This window comes from Centroberyx affinis, unplaced genomic scaffold (genome assembly GCF_046629955.1).
Source record: "Centroberyx affinis isolate AG114_WGS23_722 - 3 ecotype Tasmania unplaced genomic scaffold, CSIRO-AGI_Caff_v1 ptg002220l_1, whole genome shotgun sequence".
NCBI lineage: Eukaryota > Metazoa > Chordata > Actinopteri > Beryciformes > Berycidae > Centroberyx > Centroberyx affinis.
Window position 1 is genome coordinate 187,528 of NW_027280520.1, and position 24,419 is coordinate 211,946.

The window sequence follows — 24,419 nt, forward strand, 5'->3', positions numbered from 1 at the left end:
TAAATCAAGTTCTCTTCAAGGTTTGTCAAGTTTTCAGAATCTATTAAGTTACTTTTTTGAACGAAGGAAACCCGATGCACTGCAAGCACTTCCTTCCTTGTAGAAAGCCTGCAGAGAAGACCAGGAGTTAAACAACAACTTGAACCCTGACCTTGGCCCTAGAGCAAAGGATACAAGAGAACTAAAAGACAGATGGAGCCCTAGATGGGAGTAAAGCAGGGAGAGCAGGACAGTTGGAAGACAGAGTATAGCTGAGGTAAATGGAGGATATGACTCAGGGAGTAAATGTGCAGAAAACACTTAGAAACAGGGAGATGAAATACACTCACTGTTATGTCTGAAGAATATTAAACTGTCAGCCAGAATATGATGAGCCGCTGCCAAGGAGGCAGATAAACTAGTGCACATGCAAACACGCGCGCACACACACACACACACACACACACACACATTGAAGAATATGAAATCCTCTTGTACTTATACACTGCAAAAATGTCATTGAGGCCTGTTAAATCTTAAAATTGTTCAAGACAATTCTGGAAAGCAAGTTGATTTGTATTGTAAACAAGTCAAATTATCTCACTCTAGTGGTGATCCCCCCCCCCCTTCTATAAAAGATAAGATATTATGATGCAATCCTAAATTACATTTCTTGTTAAGATGGATAATTCTGATAATTTTTGCAGTGTATATTGACATGTATTGTACATAATATCAAAAAATATTTATGCAGCATCAAACTGTGCATGTCACCTCTTCAAAAATAATACATCAGCCTGCCATAGATTAAGTTGATGGTCAGTCATCTTAAATCTGAACCACACATGAATGTGCATTTATGTCTGCACACACACACGCACACACACACACACACACACACACACACACACACACACAGATGCACTAAGCTGCACTATAAGCGATTCAGCATTGATCAGAACCCCAGAGACTGGGCCTCTTAGCTCTTTCATTAATAAGTGATACAGGCCAAGAGAGCACTTGGGCGCCCGTCTTCACTTAGCATAAGGCAGGAACCTTTTCCATGAGAAGGGTTAGAGGCAGAAGCCACTTATGGGAGGTTTGTGGCTACTGCATTCGCATGCAGATGACATTTAGCCGAGCAAGGAGTCGGGGGACCTTATTTAGATGATGGAGACATTAAGACAGGACCGTAAGCTGACAGGGCAAAGTCGTAATATCATACTGAGTAATGTGGAGAAGTAGAGCGAATCCCCATGAGACACACTTGTTGCCCCTGTTATCATACACATCTGTCATCACCGCATCGTTTACAGAGGTGGTCTGAGATAAAAGCTCCAGTAAAGAGGAAAATAACTCCTCTGTATTGTCTGCTGTGTTTTGTAAAGTAGACAGAAGGCTTCCACTCCCTGCTGGTATGGAAAAGGATACCTCCCTCTGTGTGCTCTTTGAGGCATGTAATGTTTGACATAGATTGGAGGAGCTTGGAGGGCTGGCAGTCACCTTTGATGGTTTGTTCCTGCTCTGATATGGCTAACTTGATGAGCTACACACATATTTGCCAATGATGGAAAATCACAATGATCCAGATGATAAGATGCGGTATGATCGTGTTGAATGGCTGCAACAGATTTGAAGCCTGCTGGTGTTTATGCTGTAGCCGTGGCCTGGCATGCTGTTCAGCAGGCCTACAGGTCAGGTCTGCCTCCCAGCAGCCTGCCAGGCAGACAGCAGTGGGTGGGAGACAGTCTCATACAGATGACACAATCCGCTGTGAAGCCACAATGCTGGCACTGACAAAGACCAGCGGGCACCCAGGCAATCCACATCCTTGTTGTAAACAGTATGTAACTGTCACTTGTACATTCTGGAGCTTTTAAGGCAAAAATGCACTGGAAGCATCAGATGCGTGCAAAGAGTCAACTGTCATGTCGAATCACCTTGACGTGGCTGCTCTCAACTCGGTTCACTTTTGGAATATCGGCAGAGGACCAAATCCAGGTTTTCAGGAGGTTTATGAAGCCAACAGCAGCCATTCACCTATTCTGAGGTAAAATGACTTACAAACATAATACAATGACTGCAAGCTAAGAGGCTAATTTAGCCAGTTGTTTGCAATTGTTCAGATATATGGACAAAATATGAGCACTGTATAGCTAACTGGTCACCAAATATGAGAAACAAACTGAAGGCATAGAACATATTTTATGCCTCTTTAAAGAAAACATGATGTAGTGCTAACGTTGCCCATCGCAGGGGTGAAATGCAGGTGCCAGTGCTGCTGACGCTTCAAATCTCCCGTCTGCAGTGCACCATATTCAAATTAGAAATGTCAAATAACGCATGTAATGTATCGCTTCTCTTTGTCCTTTTCATCAGGATCAGTTTCACAAACATGCATTAAGCTTACTCCTGGGCTAAAAAGGCTCCTTCCAGGAAAATCCTCCATGGGAAAAAATTGTTAGTGTGGTGCTACACTTAGCCCATGTTTATGAAACACAGCTAAGCTGAGCTTTGACAGGAACGATACTTCCATAAGAGTTGCATCACTGTCAAACCTAGTATCATAGCAATGTCCACTTCCTGGGGCTGTGAGGTAATGACTTTGTGGATTGACTCCATGTAAAATGTTATTTTCATACATTAGAGAAGGACTTGCTGTGTTTTGCATCAGTTCTTTGTGTCCTCCTAAGCATCGCTTCCTCAGCTGTTGGAGTACAGAAGACAAAGGGTCTCCTGACCAAAGCTGCTGCCCACATAATAGACTCATCACTAAGCAAGCAAAGAGCTCACAGCAGTGCAGCAGTCATTGTGTTCCCCTCATGACAACGCGAGTCCTCACACGTCCGCTCCTGGCAAAGAAATGACTCTGTGTGTGTATGAGTGTGTGTGTGTGTGTGTGTGTGTGTGTGTGTGTGTGTGTGTGTGCACTCCCTTGTATGTGCATTGTATGTGGAGGAGGAGGAGGAGGAGGAGGTGGCAAGCACACAGTGATTTCCAGGAAAAGACTGTTCTCTTCTTGTAGATGTGTGTGGGAGGACTGTGTCGAGTGGGGTTGTGCGGGATACACACAGTCCGTGGATACTCACAGGGAATTAAGGAATTACTTATTCTGTTTTTCAATTTAAATGCAAATGCTGGGAATAGGAGCTCCCAAGTGGAGTGTAGAGACACCGGGAGAAGGAGAGAAAGGGAGTCTATGTGTGTGTGTGTGTGTATGTGTAGGGAGGTTTAGAGGCCCTCTGGCTAGTGGTGTAGAGCGCCTGAGTATGTGTCACACATGATTGGCTGTCGTCAGTCACGTCTCCAGGGGCAACACCTGGTAGGATCATTACAGCTGCCACATGCTGACCTGAGGAAGGTCAACATACTCGTTGTGTGTGTTTAAGTGTGTGCAGGCCATTCTGAGAGTGTATTTGTAATTAAATCATGTAGTCACATATGGAGACGTAGAATGCATCAATACTGTATGTGTGTGTTCATGTGTGTCTATGGCTGCACAGGCCACACATGTTCGCATGTATGAAAGAAGCATGCAACAGCCATTGTTTCACATTTTCACAAGCTGCTGCTTTGTGCCCATCCATAATGTCACGGTGACCCTGCTATTCGCTGCAGCTCCGGCCTCTGCAGCCAGTCCAGTGGAGGAGGCAGCGTATGTGCGCTCCTTATAAATGTCTGCCCCGCTTCCATAAATTCCCAGGAGTGACTCGTACAGCCTCATTTACATAATGGAATAGAACAGACTCATTGGGGATTGTGACTCTGCAGATTTATGCTCCAAATTTTCAATTTCATAAAACATATTGTCGTGGCTGAGCGAGCCGTGGCCCATGCTCAGACACTACTCCGCCACAAAGAATCTATCATACTTATGCCCAAGTTTATTTGTGAGATTGTATGGAGAGGCCGATTAGAGGGAGGGAACGAGGGAAGGGGGGGGGGGGGGGGGGCTGACATGGGAGAGCATGGGGGAGACTGCAAATGGTGAGGAAAAAAGAGAGGAAGTGAAATGGAGAAAAAGAGAGCAGGGTAACGGTTGTGGTCAGGAAAGACTAAGAAAAAACAAAACATCTGAGGGAGAGTGCAACACTGGGAGATAAGTGCAATAAGAGAGATTTATAATTTTAGGTTAGGTGCCAAATGTACAGTGGATCGCCCACAGAGGATTTATTTTAATGGGATTATTTAGAGGCTGAACAGCAGAGTGAACACTGATAGCCTCATAGACAACACACTGTTAGGCAATACTCTGACAGAAGGGGATGGACACAATTCATAGACAATGTTCTACAAGGAACAGAAGGGTCTAAATAAGTAAACAAACTCTCACAGCCTCTATAAATAAATTAAACATACTATTATTTAGTGAGTGCAACACTAGTACATGTTGTAAAATAATGCATGGAGAAATAGAAATAGAAAATAATTCATCTAGCCTGTGATGAGAAGTTTATCTTCCTGACTCAGTCATAAACCTATAGTGTCTCTGACATTAATTTAACAATTTCAGCAAGTCAAGCTTTTGCACAGTAAGCTAAATGCTTTGGAACATAAGCCTATGCTATAGCATTGGACCACTATTCCACCAACAGCTAAAAATTTGAGACATAGACATTTGGTTCACCTCAGAGATTGACACCTCTATGTTTCCGTGTATTACTGAGGTCACAATGAAAATGAAAATGTCAAAATGAAAATGACATGCACAGACACAGCCATCCTCAAAGAGCTCCAGTGACCTCTGACATCATCATACAGGGACAACAGATTATTATTATTTTTGTTTTTACAATGTCCGAAGCTTACTCCTTCAACTGAATCCAGGGCACACAAAAGCAGATGTCTGCATAGTTTTAACTCAAATGTCTTTTTTTTTTTTTTTAAAGATTTTGTTACATAAGTTGAATAAAAGGACCCTAGTTTCTTCTTGTGGATATTTGAACTATGTTACTCATTGAGGTCAAAAGACACAAAAAGAGGCTATACAATCAGACTCAGAATAGTTGACTCAACTGAACAGGCCTCTGATCTCACAGCGATAGTTTCACTGTGAAAAGCCAATGCATATCTCCCTGTCCTGGTGATGCTAGCACAATATGCAAAATTGCTCATGGATTGCAGTTGTGGACAGAAAGCGTTTGACTACTGCCTACTTCAAAGGTAGAAAAAGTATTCTACCTTTGGGCAAGATATTTGTAGTGCACCTGCTCTTGGTCTGCTCATCCTCAGCTCTCCTTTGCAGCATCACATGAGGTATACAATATAGAGCAATAAGTTTGAAGCTGTTAGTCTTTTATTCTCATACATATTCATAGAGAGAGAATCATGCACAAAATCTGTAGAATCTCAGATTTCATTTGAGCTGTACAACAGTGTTTTGGCATTACAATTAAGCAAAGTACAAGCATTACCATGTTTGAATCCCACCGGAAAGATTTGGGGTTAAGCTACCTGCCTTTCAATTTAAATCCTGTGTAACTTAAACTAAGAGTGGAATTAGGCGAAGGTCATAGAGTGTATACTGCAGTATAGTTTACAATATCTATGCTTCAGTCTATTTGAAAACAATTATTTGTCAAGCCACAGTTTACACATGAAAACATCTCAATCAGCTCCAGTATCATATGCGACTACTGTGAAACAAGTAGCCGTACCTGGGCTCTATATTGGAGGTATGCAAGATAGTGGGTTGCTCAAAAATCATTTCACATGTTGCAGACACTTGACCTGACACTGACTGAAGAACATTTATTTATAAAGTAATTTATTTATAAAATGCAGTGTGTTCCAACATAATGTGAAAGATGGTGTTGTATTTTACTTTGTTTTCTTTTTTCTCCTGGTTGAATGGACAGGAAGACTAGAGGTGGCTCTGTCATCAGCTAATGGGGTTCTTAAATAAACAATAAACAATTAGAAGATGGTACAGCGGTTACTTTTTATATGTAATGGAAGGTGGTGTAATGAAGGGTTTGACAGAGGTTTTATACCTGGTGTTAAATTAGTATGGCCAAAACATTTCTGCATTCTGCAGATGACAATTGATACTAAGCACGCTGATTACAATCCTAGGCCTATGTGCAAAAATGGGAGTGCTGTTCTGTGGCCAGTATTCCTCTAATGTCATTGTGAAATGAATATGGTCATGTGACCTGACCAGTGATCCTACTGTAGCTTGGCACTAACTCCTATTCTTAGAAGATTTATGTGTATGGGCCCTGAGCTCTAGTGTTCAGCTGAGCAGACCTTGAACAGCAGAGAGATATAGGCTATCAATTATTGAACCAAGATATGGGTTATCTATTATTGCAGTGCAGAGAAAAGAGTGTTGTACTTTCATCACAGCAGACAGTTGGTGAGAATGTTCCTCATTAAGCAGGCCCTCTATGAGAGGGTGAGAGTGATTAGTGCTGTAGAGAACACATATACTTGATGAGACTGAAGTGTGGTATTAGCTACTGATATATGGAGCATGTGTTTGGAAATGGAGCAGAGTGCAGCCAGAGTCTCTTCCTGCTTTCTCTCCTCCTCACAATAGAAGCAGTAGAGTGGAAAATCTCTGGATTATGAAGAGAGCCTGACCCGGGGGTGTGTGCACGCGCACACACATGCACACACAAGCACACACACACTGACACACACAGACACACAGACACACACACACACACACACAAACATACCTATGACTCCACCCCACCCATGTAGAAAATCATCTATGCCTGTGCACCTGCGTTATACACACAACACAGTGATCAGACCTAATATGGGTATTGCAGGTATTGCAGTGTTACTATTATGGGCAACTGCTCCTGGCCCTAAAGCTGCTCTCCTCTCCTCTCCTCTCCTCCTCTCATCCTCTCATATATCAACCCCCCTAACCAGTGGTGAGCTGGGCCCTGAGGCTAGCTCTCTGCTAGCTGATGACGCTATTAGAGGGTCCATTTTATCATCCCAGCCCAATGGAATTACAGCCATGTTCTCATCACTGGCCTGTTGGGATAGATATTGGATGTGAGGAAGGGCGCCTTGGAAGAAGATACCTTGGTATGAATGGCAACCCCACCTCTCTGTCTGCCGTCCTCTCCCATTCTCTCTCTCCCAGTTTCTTCCAGTTTCTCTCTCAGCCTAACATCCAAGTGTACGATACATATTCTGTTACATTATACACCGTGGTGCGGATCGATAATATGAAATGACAGGGTAGGTGGTTTGAGTGGGCCCCTTGGTTGTAATAAGTCAGCAGGTTGTAATAAGTCAGCAGGGAATGGAACGTAACCATGTTCCTACATAGCTTGCTGTAATGGGATATACAGCTTGGATTAATGGACCTGTCATTGTTAGGCCTTAACATATGGGCCACATTCACCTAAGAAACATTTACAGGATTTTAGTGCACACACAGCTCAGGTCTATTTTCTAGCAGATAAGCAGAAAAACTCCCAAGTATCTGCCTGAGTTTGCAGTTTTTGTTCTCTTACCTGATGTTGGGGTGCAGTTAATCAACACTTACTATCTTGTCTTATCCTGACTAATCTTCAATCTTCTTGTTTTGTAAAATCACATATAGCCATACTAAATGCTTGTATTTTATATATTTAATTTATTCAGTTCTTAGTAACTTTTTATTGCCCTTGTGCACAGGACACAGTTGTAAGGGACCGTAGATCTCCCAGTGTGCTTACCTTGTTTACTGCAGAATTGGTTATTCAAATGAATAATTTCATTATTTGTCTTCCAGTCTAAAAGTAAAACATGTGCCGCAATGCATTCTTGCATTTCTAAGCTCTTCACCATTTGTACATGGATGCTGCTATTTTAATGGAGGGCTTTCTTATTAGAACACATTGGACTTTCTCTACTGTTGGTTACTGAGGCTGATAATGAGCTGATGGTGGTCATGGATACAAACAGAGATATGTATTATGGGTGCATTTCCTCTGGGAGCTTGAACGCTTTACTCAGCCATGATAATATTCTCCTAGCTATCATTATAATTCAGTGTAAACTTGATGCTTGTCCCTGCAGTAGGCCTACCAGCAGTGTGGGGGCTGCTCTGTACTGCTCGTCTCCGCTTGCAGAAACTCTTACTCTCTCCCTGATACAGGGCTGGAGCTTATTCTGGCAAGCAGCAATCAGATTAATAAGTAAACAAGCTAGTAATTGGCCTCAATGAAATATTCAAATGATACTGCTGTTTACTAAAAGGATACTCATCCTGGAATTTGAAGCATCAACCACCCATGATGATATGACATGTGTCATTACAAATACCGTCTCTCTCTCTCTCTCTCTCTCTCTCTCTCTGTCTCCCTTTGCATATCTGTATGTGCAGGCTTCTCTATAAGTTTATAAGGCCTTCTTTGTAGTATACTATAAGGAAGTTACATTTAGTTATGGTATATTTTACTATATTATAATACTGCAGCATGCTCAGCGATAAAGGAAGAATTAATATGTGACTTACTGCCAACCAGATGCATACCGCAAGTGCGCTTTTCAGAGTCTAGTATCATCTGTATGGTTTCCCTGAAATATACATCTGGGTATGTCCCTCTGTATGCATTAGATCCCTGTGTTAATCCTTTGATCTTGCAGTATACGTGTGTGCGCATGCATGCATGCGTGTGCGTCTCTGATCTCGCTTTCAGTCTAAGCGCAGCATTGCAGAGCACAAGCTGCATACTAACCCAATCATTAAGACATAAATGAGAACATCAGAATCTATCTGCAGTCTCGCACACAGCAGTCCTGAGAGAGGCAGAGGGAGAGAGAGAGATTGGGGGTGGGGGGGGCTGGCCAATTTATCTTCAGTCTCTCCTTCCTCCTCTTCTAATGTTTGCATCTCCCCCTTTCTCTCTTTCTCTCCCACTTCCTTTCTTTCTCTGACAGATAGAAGCACAGAGGCAGAATGTGGCCTGGTTGAATATATCAGTGTGAGACTTTCTGCCTGTAGTTTTTAGTCTAATTGGGAGCAGCAAAGCGACTATGTCTCAGGCTTGGCCCAGACGATCTGACCCCATCAGAATCTGCCATTGCTTTCTATTTCTGTCCTGCATTTCAAACGTTGGCCAATCCTGGCCCACTTTCTCTGACCATAGGTGTGATAAAATGATGAAATCAGGGAAAAGACGCAAAGGCAGAAAGAAATAGGATAGAGGGTGAGTAGATGTAAAAAAAAAAATGGTAACAGCAATAAGGTTTTGCTAGGAGCGGAAATGCATTGTAGGTTATGTGTACACGTGTAAGAGACTTTGATCTGTATGTAGATGTACGTGTGAAAGACAAGAGATCTGTGATCTTTCAGTGGATGACACATTGTAGCCAGAGAGAACCCAGAAAGGGTGAGAATGGGAAGGTAGGCAGAGCGGAAGGAGACATGGAAGGATGTGGGGGGAGTGAGACCCTGTTCCTCTGGGAATGCTGCAGGATTCCCATAAGGAACATGGCCTCTCTCTCTGTCTCTCTCTGTGGCAATGCAGCGCTTATGCTGATCAGAGCAATGCTTTTTAAGCTCCAGGTTTCATGGTGACTCAAACTGCACCAGACTCAGCAGAGGAGAAGTGGATTAAAAACCAGAGACGGAGAGATCACCGCAGTGACATGTCCCACATACTGTTTGTGCATGTGTGTGCGTGTGCATGTGCATATATACACACGCACAAACATAATATAGAGCATTGCCCTTGAGCTGGCTCCCTCTTTATTGGATAATAACATTAAAAGATCATCTTCTCAGAAGCATTATTGGGAAAGCATGTTTTGTTTGACCAGAGCTGTTCCAAATATACCAAAGGTAAAAACATACTCTTCCTGTCATAAATTATGAGTTCAGAGAACGTCGTCCCTGCTGTTCTCATGTCTAGCCAGACTCCAACACACTCTTCTCAGAATGTGTGTTTGCTGGAAACATTCTCAGAATGTAGTGAAATCTGGGTTAGAGGAGCAGCTTCCCAGACATGCGTCTTGTCATGACAGCTCTCTACCTTTGATCAAACTCACACACACACACACACACACACACACACGCACACACACAGAGGCACAAAGACACAAACTGCAAACACACAACCATATATTTACCATCACCCCAATTCATCACCAAGTGTGGAATATCCCTTCCCATGTTAGAGACTGAACAGTGTCAAAGCCTCAGTCTGGAAGGCAACAACCAACTTTCTTGCTAACCTTAACCTCGCCTCAAGTCCATTGAATATTGATGGACCACTGGTGGAGCGAGGCAGGCTGTCCTGCTCCTATGCTGCAGCATGTTTCCCATCCGGACGCCAGATGTATAAAACTCTGTGTAGATTCAAGACTAAAAATCTGTGTGTGCACAAAATTGGAAACATGCATACAGTCTTTTTGTAAAATCCTGCTATCATGGTGTTCACGCCTTTTTCAGTTTTATAAATCTCAGTCATCGCGAAACTGTGTGCACATGCATGAGCCTAATGCCCCCACTATAAATAAATGGATGTCAACACACCCCTATTTAACCTGGTTTTCACATAAATGCCAGTCATCATGGGCCGGAAAATCAGGTCTCATTCTCACCTTCATCTTGCATTGGCAATATGCTCTAACAGCGACAAAGCAGTCATTGTATAATTATGCACTGCCATCACGCACAGCTATATATTGTGAACCACTATAACCTATTCATTGATAATGCATGTGTAGGTCTAACTTATCATCTGAAGCATGCTATTCTTATTCCACAATACTGTATGACTTGGTGACAATATGTAGTTTACTGTTGTTAGAATAAAATTGGGCCTCTAGAAAAAAATAATTATAATCACACTCATACACCTATAAGTGTTATCGTCATGAAACTCTATTTAAACGTAATAGGCTACTAGTTTAGCATGGTGTACTGAAAAGATTAAAGCTCCAAATAAAATGTTGTCCAAATTCTCTTTGACGTTATCCTTCTCTTTGCCACTTTGTTATATCACGCTCAGCTCAGCTGACTCATAGAAGTCTGAGTATGGTTGTCATGGCACACACTTTTTTATGAATTCAGATTTTTGTGTAGAAAGTGGTGTATGCATACTTTTTGTGCGTATGTGTTGTTTAAACATCTGGCCTCAGAACAGTGGGTGTGTGTGGTGTGGGTTAGCAGCCAGTTCTTGAATCAGAGCTAACAGAGCCTGGACCAGTCCAGACAAAACCTCCATTATTAATAACTCCTCAGCTCTGGTAGCTATTCATCTGATAATTAAACAGTGGCTAGCACTGATTTCCTGCTGCTGAGCAAGAGACTGTGTGTGTCTGTGTGTGCGTGCGTGCGTGTGCGCGTATGCCTGTGTGTGCACTTTCCTGGAACTGCCTATAGAACATGCAGTTTAGGTGAAGTCAGGGCTTTAGGTTTCTAATTCTCATCTACTGTTTGCTATCAAGATGAAGCATCAAGATACTCCCTAAATTGTTTGCACATCTACTTTAACCTTTCAGTCCTCACACTTGTCTTCATGAGCATGTTTTCACATTCTGCACATAAAAAAGGTAAAGAAAACCTTAGTTGTCGTTTCCAGCCTCATTTGGTCTCCTCACCCTGTCTCCTCACACCCTTTCCCTTTTCTTTCTCTGTTTCATGTTGTATTATTTTCCTCTTTCTCCTTTTGAGTGCCTTCTTCTGCTTTCTACTTCTGTCTCTGTCTCTATCTAAGGCTCATTCCCTCTCTTCGTAGCTTTGTTGTCCCCATGTGAGTTGTATTCTATTCTGAGCATCTTTGGCAGCAAGAATATGTGCATATTTAGACATCTGCCTGCATTTGTCTGTCTGACCTCTCTCCTATTCCATATTAATGTCTGCTTTAGGCTATGCCATTTCACTTAACTATGTGGCTTCTGGAGATTGGGTTCACACCTTCCTTTGCGTTTCCTTTACCTTCGTCCTAGTTTTTTTTCCATGGATATGTCCTTTACATGAGCTTTTAATTAATAGATGTGGCTTTTCCCCAACTCTGTTGCTTTGAAGAGAGCCATCTTTGATTCCCCTCCCCCGTCCAAATGCAGTAATAAACTTCAGTGACACCCTTTGAAGACGGCACCCTCCCTTCTCTCTGACTTTATTTGTTGCTGTTGTGCCTGTGCCAGATAAACATGGATGGAATGATTTTCTCTTTATGAAGCTGTGAGTAGCCAGGTATGTGAGGGGTGTGTGTATGTGTGTATGTGTGTGTGTGTGTGTGTGTGTGTGTTTGTGTATGCATGTTACCTGCCTGTGAGGGCAGGAGTGTTTGTTATTTGTGAATACTACAGAAACAGAATATGTGTATCTTTGATTACTATAAAGTTGTGGATTTTCTACCTGGAAATCGCAGATGCTGATGCATGCAGACCCATACACACACACACACACATACACTTACATTGTCCTTACACTTATTGTACTGTACTAGATTGATGCCTCTTTCAAACAATAGGGAATACAACAGAGAATCCAGTGGGCCCAGTTGGCCCATGGGCTCAATTTGTAATGATCGCCCCTGTAAGAGGCTCCACAGGGCCTGACAGAGCTGGATGTCAGTTGGCCTGGCTGCGTCCGAGCCACCCATGGGAGGAAATCCCACCGATAACAAGCTATAGACAACTGTAGGTCATTAATACTGTAAAGCTGCTGACATTGCTCTCTCTGTCTGTCTCTCTCTCTCATTCTCACTCTCAGTCTCTTTCTGTCTGCATTTGCTTGCCTGTGTGTTTGTTTGTGTGTGTGTGTGTGTGTGCATGTGCGTGTGCTTGTGTTTACGTGTAAAAGAGACAGAAAGAGAGCAAGCAAGAGAGATAGCAAGGCAGAGCTGGAAAGGGAGCACGGTGTGTGTCTGAAGGTGAGTGTGTATATCTGTTGTGTCTCTGCTGGCAACCTTGCGCCAGCCCCCCTTCCAGGCCATTTTTCATCCAACTGCTGCAGTACACACTGCAGAGGAAGACAAGTGGGGGGTGGGGTGGGGGGTGCCATGGATAGAGGCAGGAAAGATAGCAGGGAAGAGCAGAGAAAAGGCATTTTGCAATGTTATTATTTCTATGTGGTTATGGTAAAAAATGAGGAACAGCTGGTCGTCGCTGTAGGATTTAGTTACATTATTGAACACGTTTGCAAGGCCAAGGATGCAGGAATAGGATAAGATAGAGGACAGAGAGATGACAACTGAGCCGCAGGTGCACACACATGGAGGCATGAGTATGCATACACACTCGCATGCGTGCAGAAACACACATAGATGCATGCACACACACACACACACAAATACACAGGGTATGCCAGGCCAAAGGCTCAGCTGATAGTTTTCTAATTGTTGCCCTTTGAGGTGGTAGCACAGTTTATCAGAGGCCTGGTGGAGCTACAGTAACAGCAGGCTGTATGACTGCGGTGGATATTGATTCATCACTCTCACTCACAGTAGGCCCATCTTGCTGATAATTATCTTTGTCAAATTAATTATCAGTGTAAGTGTCAGCATGACAGTACCGATGAATTACATCCAGATAACCTTGATTAATCAAACAAAATGAGTTTCAGGGCAAATGTTTTGTGCATATGGATGTGCTCACAGCAGAAAATGTCCTCTCGCTTCTTCATCCATCTCTATCCTCTATGTCTCTATAATTCCTCATTGTTTTCCCTCTCTCCCTGTCTGTCTCTGTCTCTGTATTCTCAAAGAGGAGTTATATTTTTTTCTTTTATCTTGTCAGTCTGGAGGCGAGGCTGTCCGCCTATTGATCCCTGTGGTACAGTGAGCAAGCGGTACAGCTGAGCAGTAAACTGGCCATGCTACTGTACAACAGCATGCATGTGTGAGTGTGTGTGTGTGTGTGTTTGCTCACGTGTGTGCATTTGTGTGTGTGTCATAGGAGCTGTGCGATAGCTTTATTGAGTGGTCCAGGAGGACTGACAGTGATCCTGACAGGATGGACCGAGATGGAGCGGCTCTGAGGCTAGGAGGGCAGAGAGAGCAGCACCTGACACACTCTCTGCACCTACTGCATGGATGAAATTCATTCATTCATTATTAATTCACACACTGCCATGACCATATCTTTCTATCATTCATTTTTCATTTTAACCTGCTCCGCTGCTATGCATTCGCCAACAGCATGACATTACATGCTGTTGTTTTTCTTCCGCCTTATCCAAGAAACACACACTACATTGAAGCACGGTCTGTCAAACATCGCAGCATAGCAGTCTGGTGAACTTTGCGCTGTCCATGGACTGAGGTTATACTATTTTTATACACATCTCCCTCCCTCTCTCCCTCTATCTCTGTCTGTCTCTATCTCTCTCTCTCTCTCTCTCTTCCTCTCTCTTTGTGTGTGTGTTTCCTTTTAATAACCCCACTCAGTATGATGTAGCCTAGCCTTGCTGTGTGGTAATAACATTAGCATGGTTTTAGTTTGCCAAATGAGCAGCTCTTATTAAAAGATATGAGACGGTGTTTAGCTATTAGTTGTGGTGTGTGTGTGTGTGTGTGTGTGTGTGTGTGTGTGTGCGCGCGCATGTTTGTGTGTGTGCATGTGTGTGTCAGCCACAAGCAGCAGGTGGGTCTCTTCCCTATTCATAATTGAGAAAATAGGCCTTGTGTCGTCATAGTCATTCAAATGTAACATGAATGTAATTGAATAGGTGCCACTCAGGGAGTTTCGTGAGTGCTTTCTGCTTCACTTCCATTTCAATCAATGTTTTTTGTTTTGGCTACAGTCTGCCTGCAGCCTTGCTAGACTTTTGTTTTCCCATTATATTCTCATTGGCTCTGCTAACCAGCTTGGCTAAATCTGCCTGTTCATTTCATGTCTGTCTTGTCCTTAAGATCATTAGTTACGTTACATTTTCTGTATATAACTGCTGTTGACACAATTTGTATGCTTGCCAGTTGCTGGCGCTACTCAGTATATGCATGCATTCATTCACTGTATACACGAGGATATGCACATATGTACAGCACAGCCAATTACATTTCCTGGAATTAAGCTGGTGTGGAATTACCGCAGTGCTATTGGGTCCATTATCCATGCAAATCGACTGTTTACACACTGTATACAATTTTCCTCGCAGAGACCTGTGCTTTGTCTTTGCTTTGTGTTTGAGCTCATGCTTGATTACATTCATTGACTTTTGGGATGTGTTTGGTCATGCACACTTGTTTGTTTGCGTATGTGAATGTGGACGCTCCCCTCGTTTTTCTGAATATGTTTATTGGGGTTATGTGTGTGTGTGTGTGTGTGTGTATTGCTATGCAACCCTTCACCCCAGGCTTGTAGTGGAACTCCCAAGGGGGCATTGCTACTGTTGCTCAGAGTATTGTAGGAAATGAGGTGGTGGCTTACATGCTGGCTCCTGCCATCGAGTACCCTCGATTTGACCTCTGACCTCTCAGACTGACTCAATATCACTGCTTCAATGGGCTGCTCATCTCATCATACACTGTGGAGGGCATTCAGTATGGTAATTTGTACTTCTGTGGACAGTATGCAGTGCAGTACTGTTTTCTTCTGTGGACAGTATGCATTGCAGTATTGCTCTCTTATAGAATTTGGTGTCCATCTTTTCCCTCTGTTGTTGCTCTCATGCCCCAGTCTCACAAAACTTGGAGGTATGGTAATACCAGACTATTGTGCTGTAGACTTGTTCCGGTCCATTATTAAAGCTCGGGATCATTTGAATAAACAGAGCAGAAAAGAGGACAACAGAAAAGAGGATAGCCTAAATGCAGCAGAGCAGTAAATAGCTGTGTTACAGTTGTAATCAACAAGGCGGCCTGTCTGACCGTGCATGTGTGTGTGCATGTGTCTGTGTGTGTGTGCTGCTGTACTGTACTGCAACTACTGTTGAGGTGGAGTGAGTTGAAGGCTGCAGTAATCTGGTGTGTTGCTACCAGCTCCCTCAGCCTCTGTCAGCAGTTTAGCCACAACCACAAGACCAGATAAAACATTAAAGACGAGGCACTGACAAGGCAGGGCCATCCGGGGCCACTTAAAACCAATACCACAGGGCAGGGAAAGGCCTTCCATCAATTACAACCTTATTAGCCTAATCGTAATGGAATAATGCAATCTGGGAGGACAGCTGAGCTAACTCTGCCGATCACCAACCACAGGCAGGCAAACAAAGGTGGATAAGAGGATGGGAGAGATGATAGAGAAAGAAGGGCTGAGTTAGGGCAGCAAAAGCGAATGAGAGATGTAAAAGGAAGTGAAAGCTGATAGAAAAAGGGGAATAAAAAGAGAGAGAGCCAGCTGGCTGACCTCAAACTCACTGAGTTGGTGATTGAAGAGGAGGCAGTATTTTACTCTTTTCCCAAGGGTGTTGAGAGAACACACCAAATAGGAAAAGTTATATAAAAGAGAGAAAGAGTCCATCCTACCGCTATCTCTGCCATGTCACTCCTCTTTCTCTTTCTCTCTCTCTCTTTCTCTGTCTCTGAGGCTTGACAGCAGGATGATAAATCGCTAGTCAGGGGCGTACAGTAGACGGATGGTTGAGGGGGTTGAGATCTCTCACACAGCAGCAGTGGGCTTCACTAACTAGGACAAAGAGCAAGAGGACACGACTACACGGCAGAGCGCCAAGCAGCACGGCAGGTTTCTACACCGCATCTCTCACTCTCCAGATAGATGTTCTGCTGATTGGCAGGTTCAGACGTCCACTTGTCCTTCTGCCTTTGAGTCTCATGGTCGAGGTGAGGCCTAGCTCTTACCTAGTTCTACTTCTATGTGCATCAGCATTGCTAAGCACAGACCTACAACTATTACCTTAGGAGATGTGAAACTGATAGCGTTTTAGGAGACAAGACTGGCAAGATGACAGGCAAAATGGTTGCCGCGTGTCAGAGGCCCTTTCTAGGCCTAAATCAAAGCTAGGGGGTTTAGCTGGCCTTTAGGTGGTGTTTAAAGATAATCTCTTTAGTTGTGATGTTATTGATTATCCAGCCAGATTCTTGATCCATGTATAAGCCTCGGGGGAACAGGCCAGATAGGCTTTGACTTTGACATTGTAATATGAGATTCTGCTGAGTAGGAGAAATGGGTGATAAATACCTAAACAGACACTAGTTGACACTCACCGCCACTGACATTGTCCATGTAATATGAAACATTGCTGAACGAGAGAAAAGCCAGCATTTTGCCCAGTTTGTCTCTATCTCTCCACTCTGACAGCTATGGATGAGCAGTCACCCAAGCACCAGAACGGGCGGATATGAAATGGAAAATGTGTTGCACAAGTAAAATGCAAAAGACAACCATGCCAACACTCTCATACATACTTAGACGCTCATATTCACATGCACACTCACATATGCTCGCAGTGTGTTGATAATAAATTAGCCTTACAGTATGTCTAAAGGATGTGCCATCAGGGTGGTCATGTGACCACATTTAGCTACTGTGACTTTCACACAGTGATAGCAGATTAGAGAGAAGGGCAATGTGAGTGTGTGTGTGTGTGTGTATCATCCAGATAGCTTGAACAACATTTTAACCTAACATATACTGCCACTCGATGCTCAATGATGCAAACTTGCATCGAAGAACAACTTCTCTATGAAAGAGACTAGTGTTGCTTTCATGCATTCATTATTTCCTAATTTGAATTAAGGTACCTGCTTACAGACAGATTATTTTGTAAAACAAAACATAAACATATCTTACTGATGCCTTGTCAAGGAAAAAGAAAACGGGTTGATACAGAAATGCAGGACAAATGTCAGTAACTGAAGTGGGGAATGATAAGTTTTCAGGAATAAGCCCATGAACAAATATTTGGTGAAGGTAACATTAGCCATTTCTGATCTCATCATCACCTTGTCATTAGTTGTCAGAATTTTTGACAGCTGTTATCCCAAATCCTTCTGTGAGAAGATCCAAACCTGGCCTGAAAATGTCTGTTATTCATCTCTTGGGGTTTATTTATTCATTGTGTGCCTGCATTATTTGTCCTAGTCCTCCTCTCGATCTCTTTACATTGCTTATTGTGGCTGGATTGTATCCAGCTAGTGCAGAATTCAATTCAGAATTCAATTCAGAATGCAAACCTGTGTTCTCTCACCACCAAAGCACTTTATTCACTTTATTTTACTTTTTTATTCAAACCTGTTATATTGATATTCATCATATATTGTGCTGTGTGCTCTCCCACCCCAAATTCCCTTGTAAACTGTGAACTGACCACATCCAAAATTGACCAGGGAGATCAGGTGGCAGTACGAGCAAAATCCAATATTTCTCCATTGCCACCTGTCACTAAATGCATTCTGATATGAAAAAAGCTGTATGTAGGCATCAAATATAACTGCGGTAATAGATTCACTCTGATAGCTTCCCTGCTGTGTTCAAGGATTTCATTTGTCTCATATTTGTGTCATTCAATAGAGACTGTGAATTTGCACATTAATGCCTTATACGTAGACCTCAATATATCACATCAACACACACATCTCTTGCTCTCTCTTTTTTTTCTTTCTTGCACACACGCACACACACACACACACACACACACACACACACACACACACAAACAAGCATGCAAGCCCAACATAAGTATTCTATCTGCATGGAGGAGTGACATGATCTGTGATTGGGTGCTGTGTTTAGGCGTGATGGTTAGCCCGCAGCAGGCGCTAACTCGCCTAACACTCCCTGGAGTGATTCACAGAAACCACCGGCTAATTACCACAGCCACTCTGAGACTTAAGAAACACACAAGCTGACAGGTGATAGCACCACACAATGAGGCAGCCACCTTATCGCATGAGAAAGGGTCAAAATAAGGTGCTAAGTGAATAATTTGTCCCCGCTTGTACACTTGTAGTGTTGAGAAAATGGACAAACAAAAGCAGAAATCAAAATACAAACATCAGCTTCAGTGTAGCCCCAGTTAATATTTAATTTTTAAATTTGAGGTAAAATCATTCTCATTTAGAATAAAAAAAATAAATCTTTTCTTGTTCTTTTTCTATGATTTCCCTCAGACTTACTCATCCAAAAGACTTATGAAACAAGTCATAGTTGCTCTCATACCCCTAAATTTTACTGATTCATGGTGATGACCAAAGTACCAAGCCATTAATTCCACCATGTGATCATAAGAAAATATAGAAGTTATCTTTCCGATAACACAGCAGCAACTAGCTTGTGAAATGCAGGCACAGAGATGCTCAGTTGTTCTGAAGAGATGGTTGGGTAATATCTGTTGACTCTGACAAAGTGATGACCTCCCAGCAGCAACCACATTCATTGGACAGTGGATACCAGGAAGTCCGATCAATCCTGGCGAATCGATAGCTGTAGAGGTCATGGATCATGTGAGTGTGTGTATGTGTGCGCGTCATCAAATGCAACCTTCTCTAACTCATCAATACACTCTCTCTGCCCTCCTCCATTCCCCCCACCCCCAACCCGCTGCCCCGTCCTTATCTCTCTGTCTCCCACCTAGATGGTGTATAAGCCCTGGCTGTGTTCTCAGTACTTCCAGACCACCCAGATGCACTGCAGTAAGCGAATCCCCTGTGGTCAGTACTGTCTGGAGGTGCAGCAGCGGTGCCCCTTCATCCTGCCCGACAACGACGATCTCATCCACGGAGGCAGCCCCAGTTTTATATGCACAGGTACAATTGCTCTTTGGACATTTTTTCTATTTTGATATTTACCTTTATTTATCCAGGATTCCACCATTGGCCAGTGAGCAGTTGGGGTTATTACTACAGTTGTTGATGGACACACAGTGGCATGGGATGCGATCAAACTTGTGACCTTTTGGTACAGGATGTTCTGTCTAATCACTAAGTACTCACCACCCAGACTAACATGGGGATCCAAGTTGTTACAAATGATCCACAACACCAAGAGGCAGTTTCCTAAAGGAACAGTGTGACAGTGTATATTTGTGCACTGTGTGTTCAACAGTACATATGTAGCATGTAACATTCTCCAGGCCCTCTTGCAGTGTTACTGAACGCAGCTCTTACCCTCCTTATCCCCCCCACACACACAGAGACACAAAGGCACACAGACACACACCAACGTCACATGTTGATGTTGCCCTCTGGTGGTCATGTTGACAGACTGCATTCAGGATGAGCAAATGGCTGAAGAAACGGAAAGACTGTTTGAGTTCAGTTTTTGGTCACTTTACAATATTGACTGTTTGAACTGATGTATGTAATTAAGACGAGTATTGGACTGAGCTGCTTTTGCCACAGCATTGAGATGACAGTTGTGACACAGGTGTCCAGTACAGCCATAACAACTAACACCAAAAAAAATGCAGCTCTCAGCTTCAGTCTGCTCTGTAAACACAAGCTGACTGATGGAGCAAAACGGAAAGAGAGAGAGAAACAGAAAGAGAGCAAGAGATACATGGACAGAATGATGAGTGAAGAGAGTAAATATTGTAAGAGAATGAAGTATTTTGGTGAATGAATAAGTGAGGGTGATGACAGCAGCTGCAGCTTTTCATTTTGTGTTTGTCGCTGCGGTGTGTGTATGTGTGTGTGTGTGTGTGTGTGTGTGTGTGTGTGTGTGTGTGTGTGTGTGTGTGTGTGTGTGTGTGTGACTGTGTGCATGTGTGCATTTTGTCAATGGTATAGATGGGTGTTGTGAATGCAAACCTTGTCAGATTATTGCAGTAATTACATGGTCCCTCTTGTCAGACTTAAGCTCTTTACAGTCAAACTGTGCTGAGTGGGCACAGACTTAGCCATCTTCAAAGTTCACTCTTCACATTAGCATGCACACAGTCCCTGACAAAGCCAGCTTTGCTTCTGATGTCAGTGCAGAGTGTTATTCTGCTGTTTGTGTTTTCAGCCCCTGTTGCTCGCACTATTGATACGCAACACTTGTGTGGCTCTCCTGAGCATATCTGTGTGATACGGGCTTCCTGTGTTTACAGGTTGGTAGAGCTGAGGGTCATAAGTGACACAGAATGTGTTGTGGGCCTGTTTCTGCTGCAATGTACACATGACAAGAACACTACAGTAGCATGTTTTAATGAGCATGGGTACAAAGGCAAGATTGAATCAATTCGGTTTGGGTGCTGGGCAGAATATCCCCACAGATGTCAAAGGTGCAACATGGAGCATTTATCTTCAATGCATCATTACCACAGTCATTTTGTGACATTAGTGGACTATAATTACTGTAAACAAACAAGACCATCGGCAAGAAGATTGGCAGCTTCTTCTGCATTTTACATTGTGTGTCATTGGGTCAGATTTTGTGAGAAATCTGCTATATTGCTTCATGGCACAAAACAGGAGCTGTTTTCACTTTGGAAGTAATAACCAACTTTATTCCGATTCCAGTTCTGCTATTCTAACTGAATAGTTTCAACATAGCTTGTCAGAATTCATATTTGCTGTTATCAATAGCTGTTGCCTTTTATCTTTCCTCTTGCTCTTCAAAACAGTGATGCTAGGGAGGGGTGGGGTGGGCAAGTAAGCAAGTAGGGTTTAAATGTGGTCTTTTTGGAGAAACACAAAATGCTGCACGTAGCACCTTTAAAATGATGTGTGAGTTAGATAGGGGCAGGTGTGTGTGTGTGTGTCTCTAAATGTTGTCCCCCCCACCCCCAGGGCTGCTGGAGGACTATCCGTCAGGTGTGGACCCGGACGCAGAGTGCTGTGACGTGCGGTGGGACTTGAAAGTGGACAACCGTTCCCGGGGGACCCTGAAAAGAACTCACCCGCCATGCCAGCACCGTACCTCCCTCAGCTCCTCGGCAGCCTGCAGACTGTGTAACAGCCGGCTCAAACTCTGCCTGCTGGTCCTCGTCCTCCTACACACTGTCGCCAGCCTCACTGCATCCCACAATGCAACAGGACTGGGCCTCCCCGCCATCACGCCTCTGGAGGAGAGCCCTGCCAACGAGGAGTGATAGAGCTGCCAGGAGGAGGTGGAGGGGGGAGGGGGTGGTGGGGGGATTCCCTCACCATGGCAACCCATGTGGAAAAATACAGCCACAGTTGTGGGAACGGCTGGGAGCTGTGTGCCTGCGGACATTCTTCAACGCTTTCTAGCAAATGGAAAATGTGGGACGCTTTGAGATGAAAGACACACAAATCAATCAAAACAAACAAATAGATAAACAAACAGACCGACAAACAAAGGGACTAAAACAATCCCTTGGGCAGAAAAGGGGACAATGCCACAGCCTTTGTTGAGTGGGAAGGTCGGCTTCCTCACTGCTGAGTTTCTCTCACTACGCTTTTTTACACTGTGTTCCAGTTATTGGTTTCTGTTGCACTGGCTGACTATGGAATAACACAATCATATTCTCTTTCTAATATTCATCCTTTGTGTTTGTTTATCGGTCTCTCGTACAGGAAGAAAATGTTTTCTCTAAATAAGACAGATAATGTGTAAAAAAAAAATTAGCTGCGAGTTTGTGTGTGTGTGTTGGTTTGCGTATCTAGAATTACTGTGTGTGTGTGTGCGTGCGTGTGTGTGCGTGCGTGCGTGCGTGTGTGTGTGTGTGTGTGTGTTGCACACGTGTACCCTAAAAGTCCCCCTTATTTTCCATTCTTGCTCAAGATGTAAGAGCTAACCTTATTTTTTAGAGTTTAAAGGTACTATCCAGTCAAAATAATGTTTTCCAGACTATTAAATGCAATGTAGTGAGTCAGTTGAAAGTAGAGAAAAATTACCATCCCATGACAATGAAGTTAAGGCAATTAGAAGTTCCTCTGTCTCCTGGGTTCTTTTCCTGCTCCCTCTGTTGTGGACTGCATATATTAAATGTCACAATAATTTGAAAGCCAATAGTTTTACTCTCCCATCCTTTTGCAAAAACCCACAATTTGCTTCCCACTTCCCTGATGGTCCAAAACCCCGATTTTCAATTTACTGACTATTTTGATGACTATTTCGGTGATGTTGTTGTAACCTCAAGCCTGTTTAATTCACCGTTAATACGATGACTGGATGCTACCTTTAAGGATTTTTCATTATTGGTAAACTGTACTTCCCATGCTGTTAAAACTGGAAAACGTCAATGTCTCACTAGGAAAGGTAGCATGCTACCTACAGTAGTGTGAATTAAAATCCTTTGCCCCACTAATAGGAATATTACATAATAATCCCACTCCCTGGCCACACAATACGTACAGAACAGCGTCCAACATCTCACCAACACAGAGATGATTCATTAAAAATTATTGGTTCCCTGTTTGTTGAATCAAAATGTGTAATCTCTTTTCAGTAACTGCATGTGGAGGCTCTCTGAAAAGTTTATGATCAGCCTCGTTTGTTTACTGAGTGTCCTTAGCCCCGCTCCCCGTTAGCACTAGAGCTGTCCCCAAAACAACTCCTGTAGCATGTCCTCTGTCTTGTACTTCTCTCCTCAAAACATCAAACCTCTGTCTCATTAAGTAAAGGGCTTATTAAGATATACAGTACAAACATTAGCATCGACACACATAGACATATACATGCACATCCGAAACAGTTAACAGACGAGGGGTAAAAAACGTGCTTCATGTCCTATATTTTTACTGGTACACCTGCAGGAACAGAGGCATTCCACTGGCTGTTGTTGGAGAGCAGGAACAGGAACTAATCCTGTGAGAGGAGCATGTCATTGTTTGTGTGAGCACTGATAGCAGGCAGCGGGAACCGATAATGGTCTAAGTCGGCAGACGCTGAAAGTTACTTTATAAATGTTGACCGCCGTGCGAACAGAAAGGAATGGTGAACTTAAGGGCTGACTTCTTAGTTTCTACATGTTTTGTCTCTTTGCAGAACTGGGCTTGGAGATCAGGTATTCACAGATAAACAGATGTTGCTGAATGCAGTTTTTTCTTTCCATTCTCAAGTGTATTGATTATTTAAGGGAGGTATCCATTTCAATGTCTGATGTCTACAATTTTATTACAGCGAATATGAGGTTCATAAAATATCATTATTCACTCAGTGGCAACACCTATGTAGTCTTATTTTGACACTTGAACTGTTTAGGCCCCTCCCCACAGACTTTACTGATGCCTGCTTGCATGTAATCCATAAATGCTTATTGTCATTCAGTACAGCACACCCATGCTCATCTTGGATGACCGCATTCAGTGATACAAAAAGGCTGTTATTCTATTGGCCACCAGTAGATGGGGCTATTTTAATTTCTAAACGTTGCTACTACTGCCTGCTATTATAATGTAATGAAAATGACCAGAAAGCCAGTTGAGTAGGAGTAAGACCTGACACACAAGGACGTCCAGATACAAGTGACACAAGAATCAGACTGAACATGCAAAGAAAGTCTGAATGAAAGAGCAATGATGGGCCAGTGAGTATGAGTGTGTTGTGCGTGTGTGCATGTGTGTGTGTGTGCATATGTCTGTGTATGTGCATGTGCATAGATGTGTGTTTGTGTGTGTGTGCCAGTGGTGAAGCTGTTGCTAATTGCGACATGTTCTCTGGAGAGCTCATTACCGTTGCCACGACCT

General features: G+C 43.2%; 1 protein-coding gene across 1 annotated transcript in view; it reads left to right on the forward strand.

Annotated features, from left to right (window-relative positions):
* LOC139655259 (NALCN channel auxiliary factor 1) overlaps positions 1 to 21,856 on the forward strand; it is a 64,645-nt gene extending 42,789 nt beyond the window's left edge. Inside the window, exons 2-3 of the mRNA XM_071532606.1 lie at positions 19,418 to 19,589; positions 21,555 to 21,856. Coding sequence (XP_071388707.1) covers positions 19,418 to 19,589; positions 21,555 to 21,856 — 474 coding nt within the window. The remainder of the gene's footprint in view (positions 1 to 19,417; positions 19,590 to 21,554) is intronic.
* Positions 21,857 to 24,419: the final 2,563 nt, after the last annotated feature.